The 21,865-nt window shown below is 37.2% G+C and overlaps 7 protein-coding genes across 17 annotated transcripts; 4 read left to right on the top strand and 3 right to left on the bottom strand.

The window, feature by feature from the left end:
- The first annotated feature begins 299 nt into the window (after positions 1 to 299).
- On the top strand, positions 300 to 1,455 carry LOC122620320 (proteasome subunit alpha type-1). The gene is made up of 3 exons (XM_043797733.1): positions 300 to 384; positions 450 to 1,085; positions 1,142 to 1,455. Exons 1-3 carry the CDS (start codon positions 382 to 384, stop codon positions 1,355 to 1,357), a joined length of 855 nt encoding a protein of 284 aa, XP_043653668.1. The 5' UTR covers positions 300 to 381; the 3' UTR covers positions 1,358 to 1,455.
- Positions 1,456 to 1,635: 180 nt separating this feature from the next.
- LOC122622409 (mitochondrial chaperone BCS1) lies at positions 1,636 to 3,516 on the top strand. 3 transcript variants are annotated; one of them, XM_043800825.1, is made up of 2 exons: positions 1,636 to 1,691; positions 2,122 to 3,516. In XM_043800825.1, the coding sequence occupies exon 2, from the start codon at positions 2,127 to 2,129 to the stop codon at positions 3,420 to 3,422; it is 1,296 nt and encodes a 431-aa protein (XP_043656760.1). In that variant the 5' UTR covers positions 1,636 to 1,691; positions 2,122 to 2,126; the 3' UTR covers positions 3,423 to 3,516. The 3 variants fall into 3 exon arrangements, with proteins under 3 accessions (XP_043656760.1, XP_043656769.1, XP_043656777.1); XM_043800834.1 differs by having other exon boundaries at positions 1,661 to 1,741; XM_043800842.1 differs by lacking the exon at positions 1,636 to 1,691 and adding an exon at positions 1,838 to 1,952.
- Positions 3,517 to 3,625: 109 nt separating this feature from the next.
- On the bottom strand, positions 3,626 to 5,852 carry LOC122622451 (LIM domain transcription factor LMO4.2). Of its 3 annotated transcripts, none has more exons than XM_043800888.1 (6): positions 5,711 to 5,852; positions 4,940 to 5,032; positions 4,571 to 4,878; positions 4,321 to 4,474; positions 3,936 to 4,127; positions 3,626 to 3,864 (listed from the first exon to the last, which is right to left on the bottom strand). In XM_043800888.1, exons 3-6 carry the CDS (start codon positions 4,815 to 4,817, stop codon positions 3,732 to 3,734), a joined length of 726 nt encoding a protein of 241 aa, XP_043656823.1. In that variant the 5' UTR covers positions 4,818 to 4,878; positions 4,940 to 5,032; positions 5,711 to 5,852; the 3' UTR covers positions 3,626 to 3,731. The 3 variants fall into 3 exon arrangements, with proteins under 3 accessions (XP_043656823.1, XP_043656831.1, XP_043656838.1); XM_043800896.1 differs by lacking the exon at positions 5,711 to 5,852 and adding an exon at positions 5,135 to 5,266; XM_043800903.1 differs by lacking the exon at positions 4,940 to 5,032.
- A 1,034-nt stretch (positions 5,853 to 6,886) lies between these two features.
- On the bottom strand, positions 6,887 to 11,106 carry LOC122622369. Of its 5 annotated transcripts, XM_043800785.1 has the most exons (6): positions 10,965 to 11,078; positions 10,710 to 10,765; positions 8,862 to 9,112; positions 8,573 to 8,770; positions 8,321 to 8,482; positions 6,887 to 8,248 (listed from the first exon to the last, which is right to left on the bottom strand). In XM_043800785.1, exons 3-6 carry the CDS (start codon positions 9,105 to 9,107, stop codon positions 6,989 to 6,991), a joined length of 1,866 nt encoding a protein of 621 aa, XP_043656720.1. In that variant the 5' UTR covers positions 9,108 to 9,112; positions 10,710 to 10,765; positions 10,965 to 11,078; the 3' UTR covers positions 6,887 to 6,988. The 5 variants fall into 5 exon arrangements, with proteins under 5 accessions (XP_043656720.1, XP_043656703.1, XP_043656738.1 ...); XM_043800768.1 differs by lacking the exon at positions 10,710 to 10,765 and having other exon boundaries at positions 10,965 to 11,106; XM_043800803.1 differs by lacking the exon at positions 10,965 to 11,078 and having other exon boundaries at positions 10,752 to 10,948.
- A 901-nt stretch (positions 11,107 to 12,007) lies between these two features.
- LOC122622436 (probable elongation factor 1-delta) lies at positions 12,008 to 14,021 on the top strand. 2 transcript variants are annotated; one of them, XM_043800867.1, is made up of 3 exons: positions 12,011 to 12,165; positions 13,011 to 13,091; positions 13,304 to 14,021. In XM_043800867.1, the coding sequence occupies exons 1-3, from the start codon at positions 12,079 to 12,081 to the stop codon at positions 13,919 to 13,921; spliced, it is 786 nt and encodes a 261-aa protein (XP_043656802.1). In that variant the 5' UTR covers positions 12,011 to 12,078; the 3' UTR covers positions 13,922 to 14,021. The 2 variants fall into 2 exon arrangements, with proteins under 2 accessions (XP_043656811.1, XP_043656802.1); XM_043800876.1 differs by lacking the exon at positions 13,011 to 13,091 and having other exon boundaries at positions 12,008 to 12,165.
- Positions 14,022 to 14,141: 120 nt separating this feature from the next.
- On the bottom strand, positions 14,142 to 17,484 carry LOC122622356 (probable G-protein coupled receptor Mth-like 3). 2 transcript variants are annotated; one of them, XM_043800750.1, is made up of 7 exons: positions 16,444 to 17,472; positions 15,892 to 16,064; positions 15,549 to 15,804; positions 15,213 to 15,291; positions 14,960 to 15,138; positions 14,518 to 14,904; positions 14,142 to 14,456 (listed from the first exon to the last, which is right to left on the bottom strand). In XM_043800750.1, the coding sequence occupies exons 1-7, from the start codon at positions 17,357 to 17,359 to the stop codon at positions 14,293 to 14,295; spliced, it is 2,154 nt and encodes a 717-aa protein (XP_043656685.1). In that variant the 5' UTR covers positions 17,360 to 17,472; the 3' UTR covers positions 14,142 to 14,292. The 2 variants fall into 2 exon arrangements, with proteins under 2 accessions (XP_043656685.1, XP_043656694.1); XM_043800759.1 differs by lacking the exons at positions 14,142 to 14,456; positions 14,518 to 14,904; positions 14,960 to 15,138; positions 15,213 to 15,291 and having other exon boundaries at positions 15,635 to 15,809; positions 16,444 to 17,484.
- Positions 17,485 to 18,895: 1,411 nt separating this feature from the next.
- LOC122622398 (ATP-dependent RNA helicase me31b) lies at positions 18,896 to 21,777 on the top strand. The gene is made up of 5 exons (XM_043800814.1): positions 18,896 to 19,115; positions 20,050 to 20,149; positions 20,238 to 20,616; positions 20,686 to 21,333; positions 21,452 to 21,777. Exons 1-5 carry the CDS (start codon positions 19,066 to 19,068, stop codon positions 21,652 to 21,654), a joined length of 1,380 nt encoding a protein of 459 aa, XP_043656749.1. The 5' UTR covers positions 18,896 to 19,065; the 3' UTR covers positions 21,655 to 21,777.
- Positions 21,778 to 21,865: the final 88 nt, after the last annotated feature.

Raw genomic sequence — 21,865 nt, 5'->3', positions numbered from 1 at the left:
AAAATTAAACTAAATTAAACGGAATTATTCCAATTAACCATATAAGATTCAAATTACATTACTTACCTCGGAAGCTGTAATATTTGGCAAGCCAGACATGTATAGCCAGGTATAAAATGGTGCTGAAATAATTTTAATTACAATTATTAAACTTCTATTACAAGTGAAATAATTATTAAAATAAAAGTTATACTATAACGCCCTATAGTTTGTATGCATATTCAACAGTGTTCTATTTCACTGTTCCAATAATGATAGCAGGCACGAATCCTTCATCGACTTTCGATATACAGTTTGTTTGTTTCTCCCGGCGTGCCATAACTAACTATCGTGCATTTCTACTTGTCATCATTGAGCTCAGCGGCTTGCATTTCAAAAGTCATGGTGTGTTTATTGCGAATAATTGTGTGCCAACTGCATTTGTTACAAACTCACCTTGTTGCTTTTAGTTTCGCAACCAATACGATAGCGATGTTACGGTGTGGAGTCCGCAGGGACGTCTCCACCAGGTGGAGTACGCAATGGAGGCCGTGAAACTGGGAACCGCAACCGTGGGTCTGAAAAATAGAGAAACTGCTGTACTCGTCGCCCTGTGCAAGCCAACATCGGAGCTGTCGGCTACCCAGCGCAAGATCATCCCCATCGACGATCACCTGGGTATTTCCATTGCTGGCCTCACGGCTGATGCCCGCGTCCTTAGCCGGTACTTGCGCTCCGAGTGCCTGAACTACAAGCACTCATACGACTCAACCTATCCGGTCTCCCGGCTGATCACAAACCTGGGCAACAAGATGCAGACCACTACTCAGCGCTACGATCGCCGTCCGTATGGTGTTGGTCTATTGGTCGCCGGCTACGATGAGAGAGGTCCGCACATCTATCAGGTCACGCCATCGGCAACCTTTTTCAATTGCAAGGCCAATTCGATTGGATCGCGTTCACAAAGTGCACGCACCTATCTGGAGACGAACCTGAATGACTTCTTGGACTGCTCCAACGATCGTATCATCTGTCACGGCATTCGTGCTATTCTCCGTACCCTGCCCACGGATGAGCATCAAAGCAAAGAGAATGCTGCCCAGTTTGTAAGTTTATTAGACATTTGCCGCCGTTCATAAGTAGTTAATTGTGTTTCTTGCAGAACATCACTGTGGCCATCGTCGGCAAGAACCAGCCATTTAAAATTCTCACTGATGAAGAAAACGAAGAATATCTTAAAATGGTCAAACAGGATGGCGAACAGAATCTGCCCAAGGACGGCGATGACGATGACGATGACCACCCATCCCCGCCAGAGGAACCAGCAGCGGGACCACGCGACCCAGAAGTCCTCGTTGCAACCGAGCAGCGTCCTTAGGCATTTGTAGGGATATGAAACCATCTTAACCATTAAAAATGTAAGATTGAAGGATACAATAAAATTGTTCATGCATTTGCATAGATCCTAAAACGATACAAAGTGCCTATTGCATTTAGATAGGTAATATATGCAAAACCATTGGGGATTCGGGAAAATAATTGCAAATTAGCAAATATGGACGGATACATTTTTGTATTTAAATTTTAAACTTTTCTTCCTTGGCGGTATTTATTTATTATTGCTCGTGGGTATATTTATTACCAACTTAGTGGAGTCTTTCCTATACAACAGTACGGGCACACTGTTGGCTTATAAATATTCCTCAATGCCGGTATTAATATATTTCTTTTATAAAACAATGTTGATTGACTTTAGTGAATGGCAAGTTGTCATCTAAAATGTTATTTGTAGCAAATAAAACATGTCGCTTTAGCGTCAAGATAAATATTTAATTTTCGCACACCTAATATTCAATTAATTACATAACGGAAGTGCTAGCAAATGGTTTATTAAAATAATGAAATAAACATTGTTTTCTTATAAATAATAATAAAAGAACATGATTTGTGCGATTAGTGACGTACACGTGCAAGTAAATATGTGCTTTTAAACAATAGTATTATTTGTTAACAAAGTTTCTTTACAAAGAAGTACCATTGTTTACATTGGGTATATTTTTTTTCTGATGGCAGAACCTCACAGTTAATCAACAGGTGTTGTTTTATAGGGTAAAACACTTAATTTAAGGTTTGTTTTTACAGACAAGATGACTTTACCCGATCTGGTAGCTGGACTTTCGTCAAATCCCTACTTTGGGGCTGGTTTCGGACTGTTTGGAGTGGGCGCCGCTGCTGCCATATTGCGGAAGGGCCTCCAGGGCGGATTGATTCTGTTCCGGCGACACTGCATGATTACCCTGGAGGTGCCGTGCCGGGACAAATCCTATCAGTGGCTGTTGAAATGGATCACCATCAGAGGGGCCAAGAAAACGCAGCACTTGAGCGTGGAGACGAATTTTGTGCAGAACGACAATGGTACGATTAAAACCAGCTATGACTTTATACCGAGCATAGGCAAGCATCTGTTCCAATACAAGGGCAACTGGATTCAGGTGGAGCGAACCAGGGAACAACAGACATTGGACCTTCACATGGGTGTTCCATGGGAAACAGTGACGCTGACAGCGTTTGGCAACAATAAGGGCATATATTTTGACATCCTAGAAGAGGCTAGGCAACTGGCCCTGGAAGCCACAGAAGGCAAAACGGTGCTCTATACAGCGATGGGCGCGGAATGGAGACCCTTTGGGCATCCTCGCAGAAGACGTCCCACTGGATCGGTGGTGCTAGATCGCGGAACTTCGGCAAGAATCATTGCTGACTGCCAGGACTTCATTAAGAGCTCTCTGTGGTACACGCAGCGCGGAATCCCCTATCGAAGAGGCTACCTCCTATATGGGCCACCTGGTTGTGGCAAGTCTAGCTTCATTACTGCCCTGGCGGGGGAACTGGAGTACAGTGTCTGCCTGTTAAACCTATCCGAAAGAGGCCTCACAGATGATCGACTTAATCACCTCCTGAATGTGGCGCCAGAACAGAGTATCATTCTGCTGGAGGATATCGACGCAGCATTCGTCTCACGGGAAGCTACTCCGCAGCAGAAATCCGCCTTTGATGGCCTCAACAGGATCACGTTCAGTGGACTCTTAAATTGTTTGGATGGTGTGGGCTCCACGGAAGCCAGAATTGTATTCATGACCACAAATTACATTGACCGCCTGGATCCCGCCTTAGTTCGTCCTGGTAGAATCGATTTAAAGGAATACATTGGCTATTGTACGCAATATCAGTTGGAGGAGATGTTCAAGAACTTCTTTGCCAACAGTGACCCCACAAAAGCCGAGGAGTTCGGAAAGCGAGTGAATTCCTTTGGACGTTCTGCAAGTCCGGCGCAAATTCAAGGCTTTTTTATGAAGCACAAACTGTCCTCGCCTCAAACTGTTATTGATTCTTGTGAGGATATCTGGGAAAATGTTTTAGATCATAATAAAAAAAATAATTAAATGGTTGTAGATTTTGTTTACTTGAAGCTCTTTAAGACAAGTCTGATATCTTGTTGGGTCTTATACAATTAAAACATCTTTCAATTTACTGTCATCGATAGTGGTTTATGTTTTCAAATTTATTTCATTTTGCAATGATTTAATATTATCCATTCTTATTTATGCACAGTTGCATGAGTAATTCCCAATTGAACTCACCTAAATGAAGGTCTTGTTTTATATTATGATTTAATTACATTTTTATAGGTAATTTAAAAATATGAACTATGTTCTAAAATATATGTATATTTTATGTGACATTAAGTTTGATTAGTCCTTTGATCTTCTGGGCCTTCCGACCTTTCCTTTCCTTTGTCCAAGCGTTCCATTCGAGTTAGCGGGGCCCTTGAGTAATTTGTGCCAATCTTGCTCACACACCAAGCTAGCTCCTAACATAGTATACCTGAAAAAATGCAATTAGATTACAAATTGGCTCCTCATTTTGAGCTGTGTAGAGTTTGTTGATATGCTTACCTATCACCAGGACGCAGACTGGATCCACACTTAGCACAACTAAAGCACCTTAGATGAAATACGCAATTAATTATTTGTTTTTGTTGATTTTGTAAATCGATATTATTTATTCCAGTAAGTGCTTTCGCTACTAGTTCACTTGGCGGTATAGTTTCCCCGCAGCCAGAACAAACTCCGGAGCACCCGAACATGCTGAAAAGGAAATATATAATTTTTATTAGTTGCAATTTATACAATAAAGCAATGTATCAGATCCTACTAATAGCAATAACTTTTAAGTACAACAGGACATCTAAGAAGTCGCATGTTGCTGCTGGTAAGTATGCAACATATTTTCCAGAATGATTGCAAGTAGCTATACTTTGGCAGTCGTTCGGATTCGTACCTGGAATAGTCCTTTTTGCAAAGAATCAGGCCTCGCCTCGTAAAACAGCTGGAGCCCACTTCTGCTAGCATCGCTCCACAACAGTGACATTTAAGGCAGCCATTGTGCCAGTATCTGTCCAAAGCGTATAAAAGATATCTATCACTTATTTTATCTGCAAGCGAATAAGAGAACAGGAGTACGTTAGGTTATTGCAGCTCATACATACATACATTTAATTAACAATTTAGAAAACCTTTTAGAAGCTTACCTCCACAACCACCACACACTTTAATAAGGGAGTTGGAATGAATTAACTGTTGATTATTGAAATCGTTTGAAGATTCGTCCATGAACGATAGCTGAGACGATGAGATATTCGAGTTGGTCTCCACAATGTCCTTTGTGTGGTTTGAGTTTCTATAGTCAATTACTATGGGGGCGAAGTTCTCAGGACTAGATGAGTCTTGGTGATGTGCCGCTAGTATATCTCTGTATGAATGGAACGTTGCATTCATTGCAAATAATGTTGATGACTTAAGTCGTAGAAGGCATATGGGTCCTGTTTATGGTTTAAACCTGAAAAGTACAAAAACGTGTATTGATAGAGGGAAATAATGTCAGGTATTTAAAAAATCACCTTTAAAAATGTGCAAGAATGAAGCTTAGTCGTGGAACTCCATAATTGCCGTGTTTCTACCATAAACTCAACGCATACACCAGATATAAATATCTAAAATAAGTTTAAAATAATCTATTAATCTTTAAAAAACTTGTAAACTTACAAATAAATGGTATACAACGAAATAAAAAGTTTCAATTAATACATTCATACCGATTTTGAAAAAAAATTCAAACTTCCATTCAGAATTTTCACAAGAAGTTAATAAAATATTTATTTTATCAATCGATGACAGAACGTGCTTTTCAGGTCGTTTTTTGACGTTTGCGGATGCAAAAATAGCGACAGACAATCAGCAAAAAAATACTTTTGGAATTTCAGATCCGATCCAATTTGAAATTATTTTTGAAACATTGCATTCTGCACAGCTGTCATTACATACTAATGGATTATATACGCACATAAGTATGTACATAAGTAAAACACCCAAATGACCATACATACATACACACACTCGCAGCGAACGCTTGCTATGTACGTATATGTGTGTATCAAACTGCGGTCTTATGCCGATAGATTAATCAATATTTAATGTTTGTAATTTGTACTGTTTATTGACGAGAATTAAAACTTTACTGGCAAACTTAAGGTTTATGTACAGAAATACAGAATGGCTGTCAATGGCACATTTGAATGAAATTTTGTATACATATATATGCTGGTATTTGTTTCACTTAATCACTTGACCAAACGCCGTTTTTGTAAACAATAAACACATTTTCAACTTACACACTCATCAATTAATTATTTAATATCGAAAATTTCTTTGACAACACCATGAGGAACAGTAAAATTGCTTCGGTTTCAAACACCATTTCTTGTATACGACTTTACATACCAAACTAATTCATAGATATGAAAGCAAGCAATCCGCGATTATACAGGGTGCACCGTGCACACATCCACATTTTAATCGTTCAATTCAGGTATTTGGCTGTAAAATATCGCATTCAGTGATGACGGTTTAGCTCTTTACCTTTAAATAAAGGTTTACCACTACAAGAAAAAAAATTGATTTTTATATTAAACTATGTATCTCAATTTAATATAACATGAAATTGGTAATTCACAGAGCATTTATCTATTTATTACAAGTTAAATTATATAGCTTTGCATATCGATACATTTCAATTCCGGTGGGAAACGCTTATATTTTTGTTTGCGGTTTGTTTTACTTCTAAATAGGATCTTTTTTTATTTTTTTGCTTTACTCATTTTGGGAATCTGTTCGATTGTTACCCAAGCGTAAGCTTTCCAGTCAATGGTATAAAACTGTGTGGGAGATACATCTAGAGTGCTCCAAATTTGATCAAGTTCCGCATTCCAGCGGAATGAATGGAACTTTTGACCGATTTAAAACTAGATATCCCAAAACACAAGCAGCTGACGTGTACAGCTAAATCGCCAATGCTATCGATTTTAAACATCTGGTTATGCAGGGGGACTTTACACTTTCGTGGGCCTTGTTCGCTGATAACTTTTATTCCAATAGCATGCTGGTAAAAATCACATGCTTCTTAGAACGATGATGTAGATGTTTAGGGACGGGCAATCGGACGTACGACTTGACATGACCAGATTGACTTTGTTAATTGTACCATTGGATACAACTCCTGTTGGTTTGAGGTTCACAAAAAACGAGTACACCAGACCTACTGAAGATTGGTTCGGGTCGATTAAAATTTTGTATGCCTTTCTGTAATGACGCAATAAAAATATAATGTGACTCATACTCGACCAGATAAGCTTGTGAAGGTCATGTACTTTATTTGACTGCTTTCAAACGACCAGAGCATAGATTAACGCTTTTTTCTCTTATAGCTGGTATACCTACCTAAACGTTAACGTTATTCTATGCTACGCCCTCAATTTTCCTTAAAACTCGAAAAAAATCAAGACATTAAATATAAAAGTATTTAAACAAATTATTTATTCAAATATGATAATTCTTATTTTAGGGTTTCTTGTAAAATAACAATTCCTTAACTTAACTATGAATTAAAATGTCTAAGAAGTTAAATCAATGGAAATTATTCGCCCACTGCTATTAAAAGGCGGAGCCGCGGAAATTGCTTCGAACGTACTACTCTCAGTAGTCTGATTAGTAGTGCTCTTTTCCGAATTAGCCGAATGAGCATACCAGTCTGTGAGTGCGACCAAGTTCTTAGAGAAATTACAGTTTTCTTGATTGTATTCCTTTCTGTGTCCTTGAGAATCGGAAAAAGTATTCGATGTACTCAGAGAACTAACCAATGAATGATTAGATATCGAGTCAACAGTACAGCGACTAATTACAGAGTTAGCCTTATAGTTTGAAAATATATATAAAGATTGCTGTAGCGGCTTAACAGAATTGTCGACTACAGATTCCGGGTCAGGACCACATTTGCTTGGCTCAATGGCCCGCCTGCTGGACTTTCTGTTATTATGCGTGAGTTTTATTATAGTAAGTGCATCGGAACCAAGTCTTTTTGGCGAGCCCATTGTTTGCTCTTGTTGCTCATCATCGTCAGAGGAGCATAAGTCAATTGTATCAACAACTACTTCCTTGGTAGGTGAAATCCTCCAGTGCGAATTAAGCGAATTGTGGCGCGTTAGTCTTATATTAAGTTTTGTATTTGCAGTGTGATTTTGCTCTTCCATTACGTGTTCCGATATTTTTTTCAATCTGACTGATATTGGACGGCATTGCTTAATCAGCGGAGAGTTCAGAAACAAAAAGTTCTCAGTAGTGTCCCTGCGTTTAACAAATTGACGTCGCGGAAAGGAATATATGTGGTAGTTGTGTTCATGCGACTTTTTAAATGTACAATGCACGGTAGTGTTTGATTTTTTCTCGAAATACTTTTGCCTGGTATTTGATTTTATGATCAATGGTGTGTAACAAAACCGATCCAGGCGTTCCTGTCTTTCCGAAATGTATTCCATTGATATTGTTTGTTTTGTCGACTTTAACAATTGCTGTCCTGCAGGTGATGATATTGGGATAAACGAACACCTACTAAACGAATGAACTGTTCGATTTCTCCGTGATGGTAAACGCCTTTTCCTGTTTGATGTTTCCGTTGATGTTTCTTCGCTGAATGAATATGTTTTCTGTTTTTCTTTAGATAAACTGTTATCAGTGAATTTGGATTGCAGGTTAAAGTTTAAAAGAAAGGCGTTGCGCAATTCGATATCTTCGTTTTTCCCGTCACATTTGTTATCTGGCTCAGGGGAATCACAAAGTATAACGTCATCTTCCATGCAACAAATGTTTTCGTGTTCCTGTTATGCAGAAATTAGTTGTTAGGGCCAAAGTGTTATTACATATTAGGATTGGCAAGGTAATCAACTTACGAGTATAGCTTCTTTAGAATAAAGTTCGGCATCACAGTTGTCGCATAGATAGATATCAAAAGGGGGTGGCTCAACCATCATATGTTGTAAGTTTTCGCTAATGGAACTGTTGTTTTTTTGCAGCAACAAGCACTTTCTATTCTTTTGTTGTCTATCATATGACTGTAAAGAACACAAAATATTCGTTGCACATTAATTCAGAAAGAAAAGATTGTAAAGCCCAATTATTTAAACCAATAAAAAAGAGCTTACCATATTCTCATTTCGGAAGGTAACCAAGAGTTTGTTGTTTCTCCTGTCATACAATGAAGTTGTTGAGTTATAATTGTTTATAAATCTCAAGCTCGCGTGTTCATACGCAGCTAAATCATTACAAAATCTCAATAGAAATAAGCTTTTGTGAAATTGATAGCATATGACAACAATTTCTTTCATTTTTTCCATCCAATTCTGTAAAAGATACAAGTATATATTAGTAATTTATGGGGGTGAATGTTAAATATAAGCCATAGAAAAAAAAGGTATGGGAAAAAAAGCTTACCCCAACAAATGCTTTCGGCTTTTTGAGCGGAATTTCGAAAGGCGCGCTTTCGGGCCACCATTCTGGTTCGCTGCAATCTATTTTCTTTGGTAAGTTTATATGTCCTAAAGAGCATTGCACCATGAAGGGAATAAAATTTTCTAACTGGGACTCCGTTATTTTTTCTAGGGATGTTGGATATCCGTTCGCAAACAAAAGCGGTAGGTTGGATATCATGTTGTGTTGAGCTTTATCCTTTTCATCCATTGTCACTAAAATTGAATTAAAAGTTTATTTTATTTTATGATGGTACACCCTAGCAAACAGTATAAAAATATATTTTTGACATTTTTTACTTTTCCAGTAATATTTTACGGGGCAGCAAGTCGACTCAATATGATCTGACTCAAAAATCCAAATCAACTAAACTTCCTTAAAACCCGGACGATTTGTGTATTTTATAGCCGGTCGTATTAAGTAAAGAGTTTCCTACCCTATAAAGAGCAGAATATTTTGACTAGGAGTCGATCCAGCTGTGTCCGTATGTCTGTCCGTTCCTATAAACGTCGAGATCAACACCGAATACAGTGAGTGATAAGTAAACTAAGCTAAGTATTGTGTAATATTTTTTTCATAGTTCTTGAAGGTATATATTTATCTAATAGAGTGGATATAGTCATGTCCGTCTGCTTGTTCGTCCGTATGAAGGTCGGAATTGCTATGAGCACACAGATTAAAAACTTTGTTAGCGTGTAACGTCCACGGGCGTACTCTCTTTTTTGTATTATACCCCTTACTCGTAGAGTACAAAGATATACTAGATTCATTGAAAAGAATGTGACAGGTACATGTGAAAGTTTCCGACTCTATGAAGTATACGTATATAGCTCTGATTAGGATCACTAGTCGAGTCGATATAGCCATATCCGTTTGTCCGTCCGTATATGTCCGTATAAACGTCAAGACCTCAGGTACTAAGCATGCAGATAGCCACGTTCACTTTAACACCCAACAACTGTCACGCCCCTAAATATTCCAAATGGCGAAGATAGTGCATAAATCGAGGTCTAGAGGTCATGATCTAGAATAACGAACCCTGTATTTTATGTAGGAGTCTTTAGTTTAAAGACTGCACAGCATTACTTTTTTGCAGGACCATTTGAAAAACGGCCACACTAAAAAGTGAAGAGCGATAGCCTCAAAATGGCAAAGATCCAGACTGTCCAGCCCATTGCGGCAATCGATAAATGTATCGAAGGATATTTTTTTTCTACTATGCGTACCTTGAAATTTTGATTGATTAGGTACTATATATCGTACATAAGGTGTACAACGAGGGTGCAGAAATATGTTTAAACTTTTTATTTCTTTTTAAAAGACTAGTTTCGCCACAGGCGTTGCCACACTGTTATAGAACAAAAGCAAGTGGTTACGCCTTGCGATTTCATAAAATGAACATGAATTGGATTGTTTCCACTTACAGGTTTATGCGCTTTCGCTTCTGGAATGCGAACTATGCAGTTAAGAAGATTTATATATTCGTGTGGCAAGCCACAACCAGCGTTTCACTTTTGGCAAATGAGGGAGCTCATAAACCTTGCGTCTAACTGCAGATTTCCTTACTGAAAAACCACGAATCGCTCTCATATGTGTACATGTACACATACGCGCACACACACGTACCAACACACATATGTATACCAAGGGAAGTGGAATAAGTTTGCAAATAAAATTTTTACTGCATAACTTGGGACATTTTTATAAGCAAACCCACTCACACAAACACTTCTAGATAATTGTAAAAAAAAACACAAATACTCATATGCTAAATGGAGTCATAACAATTATGCTGTGGTATAAATATCCCACCTGATTTAGACGAGTGTATGTAATACACGCAACGAAAATTACCATGTTCAGCATCACTTGAAATATAATTTAAATAGTACACACTTATAACTGGTTGATAACGAACATTTCGACACCGATTTTGTATAGCAATACATTAAACTCAGTGCACTGGAATTCTCAGTGCTCTCTGCATATACATATCACTGAGTAGATCAAGTTCATTAGAAAGGAGTCTTAAGAACCAATCAAAATAGAACCTCCATCAGTACGCACCAAAAATTCGCAATGATTAACAAAACGGTAGACACCGAGATCTACAATCACAAATATGATAACATAGTTACAATACACAACACTTTCTTCGTAAAAAATTATTTTGTTGTAGTTGCTATCGAATAGTCGAAGTGAGAACTGACTGGTATATAACTGAAATAATTGTGACAAATACCACGCAGCCATCAAATTGAAACGCCTAAACGGAACAAAATATGGTGTTCCACTTTAGTTTGTTCTTAGAAAGATTTGGCTTGTGATTAAAAACTACGTACTGTTTTCCCATTCTGGAAATTCAATAGTTTGGAATGAAATATTTTAATATATAAAATATTCCTTTACAAATAATTGACATGCATGAAATACACTAAATGGAAGTAAGGTACCGATGAGTTTTCGGAAGTACAATATAACATCGAATTGATTCGATTCCATCAAACTTATATGACTTAAACAGTGGCTAAGCATTTACTTATTTTTGGCGTTCAGAGCAATAAGTAATCCGGGACGTTAAATAATATCAGAAATAATGAGGAGAACTTAAAAAAAATCCACCCTCAGTGCTTATTTACATATTTTGGTTCGCTTTTTAGCATTTTAGTAAATAAGACACAAGAACGAGGTGCGTGGTAAAGTAAATTTTTGTTTAAGAGGAGAAAAAAATGTATTAGTGCCCGCAAAAATAAAAATGGATTTCCATCCAATTAAAAATTATTTATCCTAATGTTATCGACTAAGAGTTATTTAACAGAAACATGCATCACAGACGATTGAGTCGAAAATGTTGATGCAACCCATCACAAAGACTCATCAATCTTGCAAAAGTAGCAACAGAGTCTCTTCGGAGCACTTATTATTGTTTCTAATTCGCGAAATTTCCGCTTTATTTCAATTTCTTAAGAAGTAGTTTGCTGTGAAAATGAGAACGGGTTAAATTTTAGGTTGAATGAAAAATAATATTCGTGTGCCATTGCCACCGTTTCTTGAACAATAAAAACAACCAAACCGATAGCCGTAGATATCGATATAACTGCTTTCCCTGCAGACCGTGTTATCGTATTGTTCGGCCAATTGTGCAACGTGTTTGAGTTAAACTGCGAGCAAAAGACTTAAAATGAAAGTAGAGGCACTGGACAAATTCTGGGCTGACAAGAGTCGCTATGCTCTTGCCGAGAAGCAGTTCTACGAGGGTCCCCAGAAGGTAAAATCACCAAACAGTCCTTCACAGTCATAAGTACTTAAGTTGCTAGCAAGTTTCACGTGGCCGGCAAAGGAATACGGAATGGTTTCGGCAATGTTTATTGCAAATCTGTTTGTTTAAATAGCAAGGACGCCGAAACACACGTTTTAGACTTCAATACACACAAAAAAATATCTATAAAAAGATGTCTATATTTATCTGCCTTTGATTTTCAATTGCTTTGTTCATATTGCAAATTACATTGGTATATTCTTGTAACTGTATGTAACAGGTATACGATGAACACTTTTAAACGATATAATTATGTATATAAAGTGTATACAAAACAAAGAAAGAAAGAAAAAGATTTTTTGCAAGCTGAATATTTAATACACTTCCAATTTAACAATTAACAAATGTGACTAAGATGGTATAAAGCAAAATATAACATGAACAACTTAGATATTTTAACAGCTAAAAGATATTTACACAACAAAATTCTTTTATTCATTGAAATTGTGCCAAAAACAAATCGACTAGTGTATGCAAAGTTAGAGAATATAATATGTAGAGAATACTATAGTTAAGTAAAGGTTTAAATACGTTGTATTCTATCTCCACAAATATTTACAAAATATATAGCATTGCATTGTATAATATAAAAACTACGTGCAATTTTTGGGCTGATTAGAATGAGGCTTATCAGTATTTCAACATGCTTGCATGACAACAGTATTTTACGTAGATGCCCGTACATTAAACATCTTCTTTTATTTTGTTAAGTTCTCTAAAATCCTCTTTTAACAATTCGATACACCAAATGTCAGTTCACACAAGTAATCAATGGTGTTGTCTTATTTTTAAAGGTAACTGATCGCAGCCACTACAGCCCATTAGTAAGCGAAATCGCAAAGGCTAGGGAACACATACAGAACTCGCTGGAAAAGGTAAATATTGTGATATACCCTCACTTTTACTTGCTTATAGACGGGTATTTAGTTTGTATTCCATGATTTGATCACATTCCTAGGTTTCTTTCGTTTTTTTAAACTTTGTAGAGAATGGTATATTTATCATTTACATTATAATTTGTCTTTAGTTATAATTAGGATAACTCTATATGCATTTGATTTATTAACAATGCCATTTGTGTTTTCAGATCGATGGCGTTACACTGGACGATGGTTCAAAGTCCGCGCTGGCCCAGCGCCTGTCCCAATTGGAGGGTGAAAACAAGGATTTGAAGTCCCAGGTTTCCTCTTTGAGCCAGCTTTTGAATGCTGTAGTGAAGCGCTTGGACACCGTGGAGGCTCAGCTGAAACTAACGAATGGAGTGTCGAAGCAGCCAGTGGCCGAAGCGAAAAAGCCCGAAGCCAGTGACAAAGATGATGATGACGATGTGGATCTATTCGGATCGGAAAGCGAAGAGGAGGACGGAGAGGCGGCCCGCATAAGAGAGGAAAGACTGGCGGCCTATGCTGCCAAGAAGGCCAAGAAAGTTCAAATTATTGCCAAGTCGAACATCATTCTGGATGTCAAGCCGTGGGATGATGAGACCGATCTAAAGGTTATGGAGACGGAAATCCGCAAAATCACTCAGGACGGTTTACTGTGGGGAGCTTCCAAATTCGTCCCAGTTGCCTTTGGTATCCAGAAACTCAGCATCTCATGTGTGGTTGAGGATGATAAGGTTTCCATCGATTGGCTGACTGAGGAGATCGAGAAACTGGAGGACTTTGTCCAAAGTGTTGACATCGCTGCATTCAACAAAATCTAAGGAGTATACATATATTTTTACAAGTCGGGATCGGATTTGCCTCATTACAAATGTGTTTCGGATTCATCTAAATAAATATTTTGATAAAACAACTGAAAAACTGTATTTGAACTTGGAGTAATTGCCTGAATATGGTTAAGAAGTTTATTTAACCTATTTTAATAAGAGATATAGGATTAAGTCATTTATTCGGCATTCTTTTATTAATTAAATTCTTTTACGCACGAGTATAAAAAGAAGTCAAATTACCTATTAAATAAATATTCCAATACACAGCTAAATTATACACATAGTATTAATGATTAATCTGAGGGACTAGTGTCATAAGGCTCTACAAATTATAATTAGTTAATCATAAGTTATTTAACCATCTAAAGCATTACTTCGTTTTCTGGTTTCGTCGACGTTTGGCGCTTAAGCTCACAGCTGCCTGGAGAAGATCGAAGCGTGGTCATCGCTGTGCTAGTTGGAGCATATGACTTGGTCAAGCCAGCGCGGGTTCTAGTGGATGCAGTGCTCGGGCTTGCTTGTAGACCTATAAATTACATATAGTTACTTGAATTAAATGCTATTTAATTGATGCCATCGAAACTTACCGAACTTAATCATAATTTCGTTATAAATTCTGCGCTTAAAGACAAATATGATGAAGACAAAAATACCAAGTAGCACATTGAACGAATCGCTGATAGTCCAGAAGAACGTTTTCTTGTGATCGTAAAACAAAATGCTCACTATTTCCAGCAGCCAGGTGATGCCCATCACAAAACACAATTTCGTGTTCATAACAAATCTGGTTTTGTCCTGAAAAAATCGCCTTTTCAGCACTGGCTTATCGCTGTTCAAGCTTTGCATCTTGTATATTTCATTTTTTACTTTGTTGCAATACTTCATCGTGAGCACGAACAAAACCAAGTTTATAATAAATAGTATGCCAACAGGTCCCGAAAAGAACAACAAGCTTGCTGATCCAAAAGAATCATCTGAAATTTATACAAATAATCACTTTATCGTTTTCTAACAAGATCCTTAGCTTACATGTAAACCAGCAACGACCGTGTCCAAAATTTGGCCGAATCACATCCGGTAAAATGTCAGATTTCGTAAAAGCTATGGTTATTGCAGTTAGCAAAGTTGGTAGCCCCCAGCCATAACACGAATACCAAATAAACTGCCTTCTCAGGTCGCTCTTTTCGCAGCTCTTAATCTTCGTTGATCTGCAAATCGAATAAAAACACATATAAGTTTACGTTTTTCTATATTCAAACTTTTGAAAAGCAGTTATACTTACCCGAAAGTTTTCCATATGTCAAAGGAAGTGATGTTCATCCAAGAAAATGCAGCCATTAAACAGAAGTACACGAAAAATCCTTAAAGAGAATGGAGGAATAAATATATTAAAAATTATATTGCCTAGGAATATGTGCACATATAACTCTGATATAAAAATACAAAAATATTGCTCAAGAGAATGAAACAGAATACCTCTATACAAATAAGGAGTTCAGGAGTATAAAAATTTAATAAAAGCGAGTGCAATCGATTATCCGCTTTTATGGGATAATAACTTTTAGTCTGCTGTCCCAGCAGGATTAGAACCTAATTACTTAATGGTTGCAGTACACACCAGAAAGAAAACAGATGTCGTCATTTGAAGTGGGTCTCAATTGGCCCAGCGCGATTCCAAGATATGCCGCAAACAAGCTGCTAACGAGGCAAATTAGGATTTTTCCGGGAAGGTTTCGCAATTTGGCAATGGAGATGTAAACAATCAGAGTGAGGGCATAGAAGCAGCAGGATATGAGAAGTCCAATCGGATACATCTTAAAGCGAATCCTATCCCCAGTTACCACCTTATTATCAAAGCACAGAAATGTATAAAGCTGCTCTGAAAGAAACGAAGGCAAATAATTAGGATTATTAAACACAACACACTACAATTATTTTGATTTAAATAGGAAGGAGTTTACCTTTTGATTGGGTCTAACCCGTTCCAAGCAGTATTGAGTATTAGTATACGTTTTGAAAGTGTTATGAATGATAAGTGAGCCATTGGACGGATTAATCGTGTGCGAATCATCAGGAAAATTATCAGGATCCAAGCGAAACTTTGGGCACTGTAAGCCGTGAACGATTCCGAAATCTGAAAAGTATTGAACATACGTTTTAAAATCGGACCTATGTCAATTAAAAGCATATGTGTCATTCATAGGTTGATTAGCCAGATAAGAAAGTTTGACAAAAATAATTCAAATGACAAAGCTAACGAAAAATGTCAACACTAATGAATGACGTAGATAATAACTTCGATAGAAACATTTGCTAGGCACTTGAAAACAATTGTTTATACCCCTAATTTGATCAGACAAATGGATAACATCAAAATCTATTGCTTCCATTTCTTATTAATATTTTTGATCATTAAGTTTACGACTTTAATGGGCGATTACTGCGTTCAATAGGCGCCCATTTCCTGCTAAAAGAAAACAATAAAAAAAACTATAAAAGTGGTGACGGCATACCTGAGGGCTTTGAGAAGTTTGCGTTTATATTCAGGTTCTGAAAACCCTCGAACTTCAAAACGTTGCCATCGTTTTTGCAATAGGTACTGAAATTTCCTTTGGCATACATTTCACCTTCGGCACAACAACGTCGAATACAGGGTATTTTTTGGCAAATTTTGGTTTCCTGACAAGCACGCACCAGGTATTTCTGTTCCGGAACTGCTCTCCTATCCAAATCCGCATCGTCGAAGTCATAAATAGCTTCGATGCAAAACTTGGAGCTCGGCAAACTTTGGGAGCCATCTCTCCAGATGAGGGAATTATTATGGAAGTGCACTGTTCCGGAGGACACCGTGTACTCCACCAGTGCTCTGTTGTCGGAACAGTTTAGGGTGTTATCAAAAAATATAATTGGACTGCTGATGATGGAGGCATAAACAAATAAATCGCTTTCACCCGGTTTGCATGTATTATTTTCGGAAACGTAAATAAATCCCTGTGGGCAGCACTTGTTTACAAATCCAACACTTTGAGACGGCACATTCTTTTCAAATTCACAAGATAAAACGATGAGACTTCTGTTTAATAGTCCAATGCACGAGTTATTTCGCAAATTCAACGGGCGTTCACCTAAATCACTTATGCTCAGGCTGGTGAAGTTTTGGCACCTTGATAGCGAGGGGAACTGGTGGCCTGAGTCATTGGTTGCTTTTTCTAATCCAAGGCCCTTTGGGGCTATCAATTTGCCTATCACTTGGCTAAGATTCGGAAATTCACTGAGGTTGCTGTCGGCGGAAGCGCACTGGAATATTTCCGCATTGTCCGAATTGTGGTATTTGAAAAGTAACGAATTCGCGGCGCAGCACAACTGAACGGCGAACACTTTTGAAATGCCACTTAAAATCAGGCACATTAAACTTAGTCCGATGATCATTGTTTACGCCTTGGCTTATATTCCCAATGACCAATTTACGAGCTTGTGTAATGTTTGTATCTTTTCTTAGAACGGACTTTTCATATCTTATCATTGAGGAATTGTTATCGGACCAAATACACTTCGAACCGCATGCAGTTGCCGGATTTAACGAACTGAACTGAAGTCTTCGCGATTCCTTCGCGAGCAAATGCGAATGTTTATGGGTAAACATTTGGCCTACACACAGACGGACACAAGTCGACGTATATAGGGAATACATTTATGGATTCGTAAGCTTATACAAATAAGTTATGCCCCATGGAGTGCTTAACACTTAGCATGCTGGGTGCTCACGGATGGTATCAACACACCCAAATGGTCGCATATTGGTTTAGGTACGTTGTTCTTACGCATATCTAGCTACACAATTCAATTGATGACTTTGTACACTTACTTCTGACGGCAGGAGAAATGCGACTGGTCTTGTGGGCATTGTGCAAAGCTCATTAAGACGAAATTGATAAGGTACATGTGTACATAGGTGCGCGAGGTAAACATTAGACCGACAAGGATATTTTATTTGTGTAAGTACTCTAAGTACTTAACTAAAAACAGTCAAGGATATGCAAGTATCCTTAAGTAATTAACTAACAACAGTCAAGGATATAAAATTATCTATTTTACTCTGGTCTTATCACAAAGTCTTAGGCATACATAAATGCAATTTATATCTCTGCCTGGAATAATTAATTAAAATAAAAGTAAAGTATATATAGTATAAATCGCAAGTACAACTTGATTATATTAATGTGTATATGTATGCTGTGATTGTCCAATCGGAATAAGTAAAAAAATGCAAATCCTTATAGTGCTGAGATTTGTGTTATAGATTTAATTGCATAACAGTTTCTAATGCTTGTTTGAGCGATCTTATAGCAATTAATGAATACTTTTAATTTATATCTTAAAACTTATTATATTACCCGCCGACAATCAATTTTAACCTCAAGTCAAAAGTTATATTTCATACACGTTCAAAAATTTTCGATCGTTCCTACAAGAAGAAGATAAGAAAAAAAGGCCTGTTCACACTGGCACACAGCTGCTTAAGCTATTACAGTCCAGAGCACACACATTGTAAGTACCAGCACCACTTAAATGTAATAATATGTAAGTAAGTAATATTTTCATGGTGCTTAGCCCTGTTCGAAGTAATATTGCTATTTGGAAATGATTTTTTATTTAAACAAATTCGAATTAAAAAAGTTTAATATATAAATATACAAGTGTATCCGTGGTTGTTATAAAGGAGAAAAACTGAAATGCCGGATTTTATTAAAATATATTTTGCCTTCATATGTGGACCAATAATTAAATCTTTATTGGTTTTTATTACGCCATATGTAAATTTCAATTATTCTTTATTGAAATACTTTTGTGAAAAAGTGGTTTCATTCCAACGTTTCAAGTCAAGGTAATATAGATTTATTATCTACACCGAGTGAAAATATTTTCAGAGTCATCAGAAATTTGTATTATTGATAGCATGTTGTAAGGCGACTTCACTATTTTGAAGCTAAATGAAATTTTATATTGAAACGCAAAGTTGAATACGTGAGCAGTATATAAAAATCGGTGAATACAGTGACTTCTTTAGTCAGCCGAAAGTAAAGAGAGCGAAATACATTTTTTAAAGAAACTAAACTAAATTTTCACTGTGAATAATGATGACTGAAAAGTTAAATTCTGGGCACACTAATTTAACAAGCAAGGGGTTTGTATATTTAATATTTATTTACTTGTTTTCACAAGAGCACCCAAGTTTGGTGTCTCACCAAACCTAAATATGCATGCACATTCATTAGGCCATATTTATGGTTAGATCCCGAAAACACAAGCTGTTTTATGCTTCAGAACGTCCATTTTTGCAAATGATTGAACATGTAAAAGCCGAAGATCTGTATATTTGCAACATCATGTATTTATGCACAACTGAGCGTGCCAAAACATGTTATCTAATGAAAAAACCAAAACAATGTAATTTCCACATTTATTTCAATTGATTGTATGTATTAGCGGAACATATGTACGTTTGTATAAAAGAGTTATGTACATATGTAGTTGCACATGTGCACTCGTGGACATGTTTACCGCTAAAAAATTTGCCTAATATAATTGCACAGCCTTAAATCATTCAGAAAATAAAGATATATTTATGTGAAACTGCTATTTCGCGACTCTCAAATCTTGAGATCAGAAGAAAACAGGTATTTTTTGCATTTCAGCAGCGTGAACAGTTACTTGTGGGCTGCCATTTTAAAATTTGGAGTAGCGTTTCTTTTTCTCTGCTCTACAAAAGTGCGAAAGAGAAAAGATGTTAAGTTTAGTCGCTTTTATATTGTTCAGTTTTTAACCTCTATTACTATGTATTTAAAGCTTTAGCCAACTTTGGTGCCGATATAAAATTGAAATTAATATTTTAAATTGTTTTATTAATACATGGCTTAAAAATTAGCTTTACATTGGCTTTACATAAAAAAATTAATTTACAAAAGCGGCTTCTTAAGAACAATTGCATTTTTTTCCCCATTTTTAAACTTACTGTTTAAAAAATAAAGCAATTCAAATGATTTTTGGTAGTTGAGAATAAATCTATGTGGTTAATATCCTAATATTAATTACCATTTTATTAATTTCTGTACATCCAGGCTTATAAATGATCTTCAAATTGCTGGAAACACAAGTGACGATATGGGCTGGAAATCAAAGCTGAAGCTGCCGCCAAAGGACAACCGATTCAAAACAACTGTGAGTTTGCCGACAAAAAATAAATCTAGATTTAAGCAATTTGAGCACAAACGAACAAACAAACAAATAAATGTATCGCATTTTGCAGGATGTGACCGATACGCGAGGCAATGAATTCGAGGAGTTTTGCCTTAAAAGAGAACTGCTTATGGGTATATTCGAGAAGGGATGGGAGCGCCCTTCGCCAATTCAGGAAGCAGCTATTCCTATAGCTTTAAGTGGAAAAGATGTGCTGGCTCGGGCCAAGAACGGCACAGGCAAGACAGGAGCCTACTGCATCCCAGTTTTAGAACAAATAGATCCAACCAAGGACTACATTCAGGCACTTGTGATGGTCCCCACCCGAGAGTTGGCGCTACAAACCTCACAGATATGTATTGAGCTGGCGAAACATCTTGATATCCGGGTAATGGTTACAACGGGAGGAACCATTCTGAAGGATGACATTCTTCGTATTTATCAAAAAGGTGGGTTTGATAGTTTAATAACTATTTAACACTTTAATTGCAACTTTTTCTATTTCCCTACGCGTGCAGTACAATTAATTATTGCCACTCCCGGACGAATATTAGATCTGATGGACAAGAAAGTTGCCGATATGTCGCATTGCAGGATATTAGTTTTGGATGAGGCCGATAAACTATTGTCGCTTGATTTTCAAGGCATGCTGGATCATGTTATACTAAAGTTACCGAAGGATCCACAGATCTTGCTATTTTCCGCAACATTTCCACTAACAGTCAAGAATTTCATGGAGAAGCATTTACGCGAGCCTTACGAGATCAACCTGATGGAGGAGCTAACATTAAAGGGTGTCACGCAGTACTATGCATTCGTACAAGAGCGCCAAAAAGTACACTGCTTGAATACGCTGTTTTCTAAGCTGCAAATCAATCAGTCTATCATATTCTGCAATTCCACGCAACGTGTCGAGTTATTGGCTAAAAAGATCACAGAGCTTGGATATTGCTGTTACTATATTCACGCAAAGATGGCCCAAGCACACAGAAACCGAGTGTTCCACGATTTCCGCCAAGGACTTTGTCGGAATCTGGTGTGCTCTGACCTGTTCACCCGAGGTATCGACGTGCAGGCTGTGAATGTAGTGATCAACTTCGATTTCCCTCGAATGGCGGAGACATACTTGCATCGAATTGGTCGCTCAGGACGTTTTGGTCATTTGGGTAAGTTAAATACATTTGTATGTTCTCAATTTCTTCAGTTCATATTATACCATAACCAGATTACATTCTCCTTACTGTGAATAGTGAACTTATTTCCACATTTTTTTTCTATTTTAAGGTATTGCTATCAATCTGATAACCTACGAGGATCGGTTTGACCTGCATCGGATTGAAAAAGAACTTGGAACCGAAATAAAGCCTATTCCGAAGGTCATAGACCCCGCCCTTTATGTCGCTAACGTTGGCGCATCCGTTGGAGATACTTGCAACAACAGTGATCTGAATAATTCTGCGAACGAGGAGGGCAACGTTAGCAAATAAAACGGATGCACTGTAACGCTAGGATCTGAAATAGAGTCTAAATCATGGAATCAATAAAAACAGATGAAATATTTCAGAAATCAAAATTGTATTAAATAAATGGAAAGCAATTCAATTTTTAAATGCGCTCTTAAGATAACTGGAACGTCTGGTCTAAAAAAAGCCACCCGGTTCACATACATTTTGTGGGTATTGGTGCTAGAATATATTT

The sequence above is a fragment of the Drosophila teissieri genome, chromosome 2L (genome assembly GCF_016746235.2).
Source record: "Drosophila teissieri strain GT53w chromosome 2L, Prin_Dtei_1.1, whole genome shotgun sequence".
Taxonomy (NCBI): Eukaryota; Metazoa; Arthropoda; class Insecta; order Diptera; family Drosophilidae; genus Drosophila; species Drosophila teissieri.
Note: the sequence above shows the minus strand (reverse complement) of the source record. Positions and strands in the feature narration are given on the sequence as shown.

Coding starts and splice junctions, on each gene's coding strand:
- LOC122620320 (XM_043797733.1), top strand. Junction 1,086..1,141: donor AAGAGAATGCTGCCCAGTTT/GTAAGTTTATTA, acceptor TGTTTCTTGCAG/AACATCACTGTGGCCATCGT.
- LOC122622356 (XM_043800750.1), bottom strand. CDS start 17,359: ATGATCATCGGACTAAGTTTAATGTGCCTGATTTTAAGTGGCATTTCA. Junction 16,065..16,443: donor AAACTTCTCAAAGCCCTCAG/GTATGCCGTCAC, acceptor AATACTTTTCAG/ATTTCGGAATCGTTCACGGC. Junction 15,139..15,212: donor GACATATGGAAAACTTTCGG/GTAAGTATAACT, acceptor TTCGATTTGCAG/ATCAACGAAGATTAAGAGCT.
- LOC122622369 (XM_043800768.1), bottom strand. CDS start 9,107: ATGGATGAAAAGGATAAAGCTCAACACAACATGATATCCAACCTACCG. Junction 8,483..8,572: donor CCTTCCGAAATGAGAATATG/GTAAGCTCTTTT, acceptor TGTTCTTTACAG/TCATATGATAGACAACAAAA. Junction 8,249..8,320: donor ATTCTAAAGAAGCTATACTC/GTAAGTTGATTA, acceptor TCTGCATAACAG/GAACACGAAAACATTTGTTG.
- LOC122622436 (XM_043800867.1), top strand. CDS start 12,079: ATGAAAGTAGAGGCACTGGACAAATTCTGGGCTGACAAGAGTCGCTAT. Junction 12,166..13,010: donor TCTACGAGGGTCCCCAGAAG/GTAAAATCACCA, acceptor TTATTTTTAAAG/GTAACTGATCGCAGCCACTA. Junction 13,092..13,303: donor TACAGAACTCGCTGGAAAAG/GTAAATATTGTG, acceptor TTGTGTTTTCAG/ATCGATGGCGTTACACTGGA.
- LOC122622398 (XM_043800814.1), top strand. CDS start 19,066: ATGATGACTGAAAAGTTAAATTCTGGGCACACTAATTTAACAAGCAAG. Junction 20,150..20,237: donor ACAACCGATTCAAAACAACT/GTGAGTTTGCCG, acceptor CGCATTTTGCAG/GATGTGACCGATACGCGAGG. Junction 21,334..21,451: donor AGGACGTTTTGGTCATTTGG/GTAAGTTAAATA, acceptor TTCTATTTTAAG/GTATTGCTATCAATCTGATA.
- LOC122622409 (XM_043800825.1), top strand. CDS start 2,127: ATGACTTTACCCGATCTGGTAGCTGGACTTTCGTCAAATCCCTACTTT.
- LOC122622451 (XM_043800888.1), bottom strand. CDS start 4,817: ATGAATGCAACGTTCCATTCATACAGAGATATACTAGCGGCACATCAC. Junction 4,475..4,570: donor AGTGTGTGGTGGTTGTGGAG/GTAAGCTTCTAA, acceptor ATTCGCTTGCAG/ATAAAATAAGTGATAGATAT. Junction 4,128..4,320: donor TGCAAAAAGGACTATTCCAG/GTACGAATCCGA, acceptor TTTCCTTTTCAG/CATGTTCGGGTGCTCCGGAG.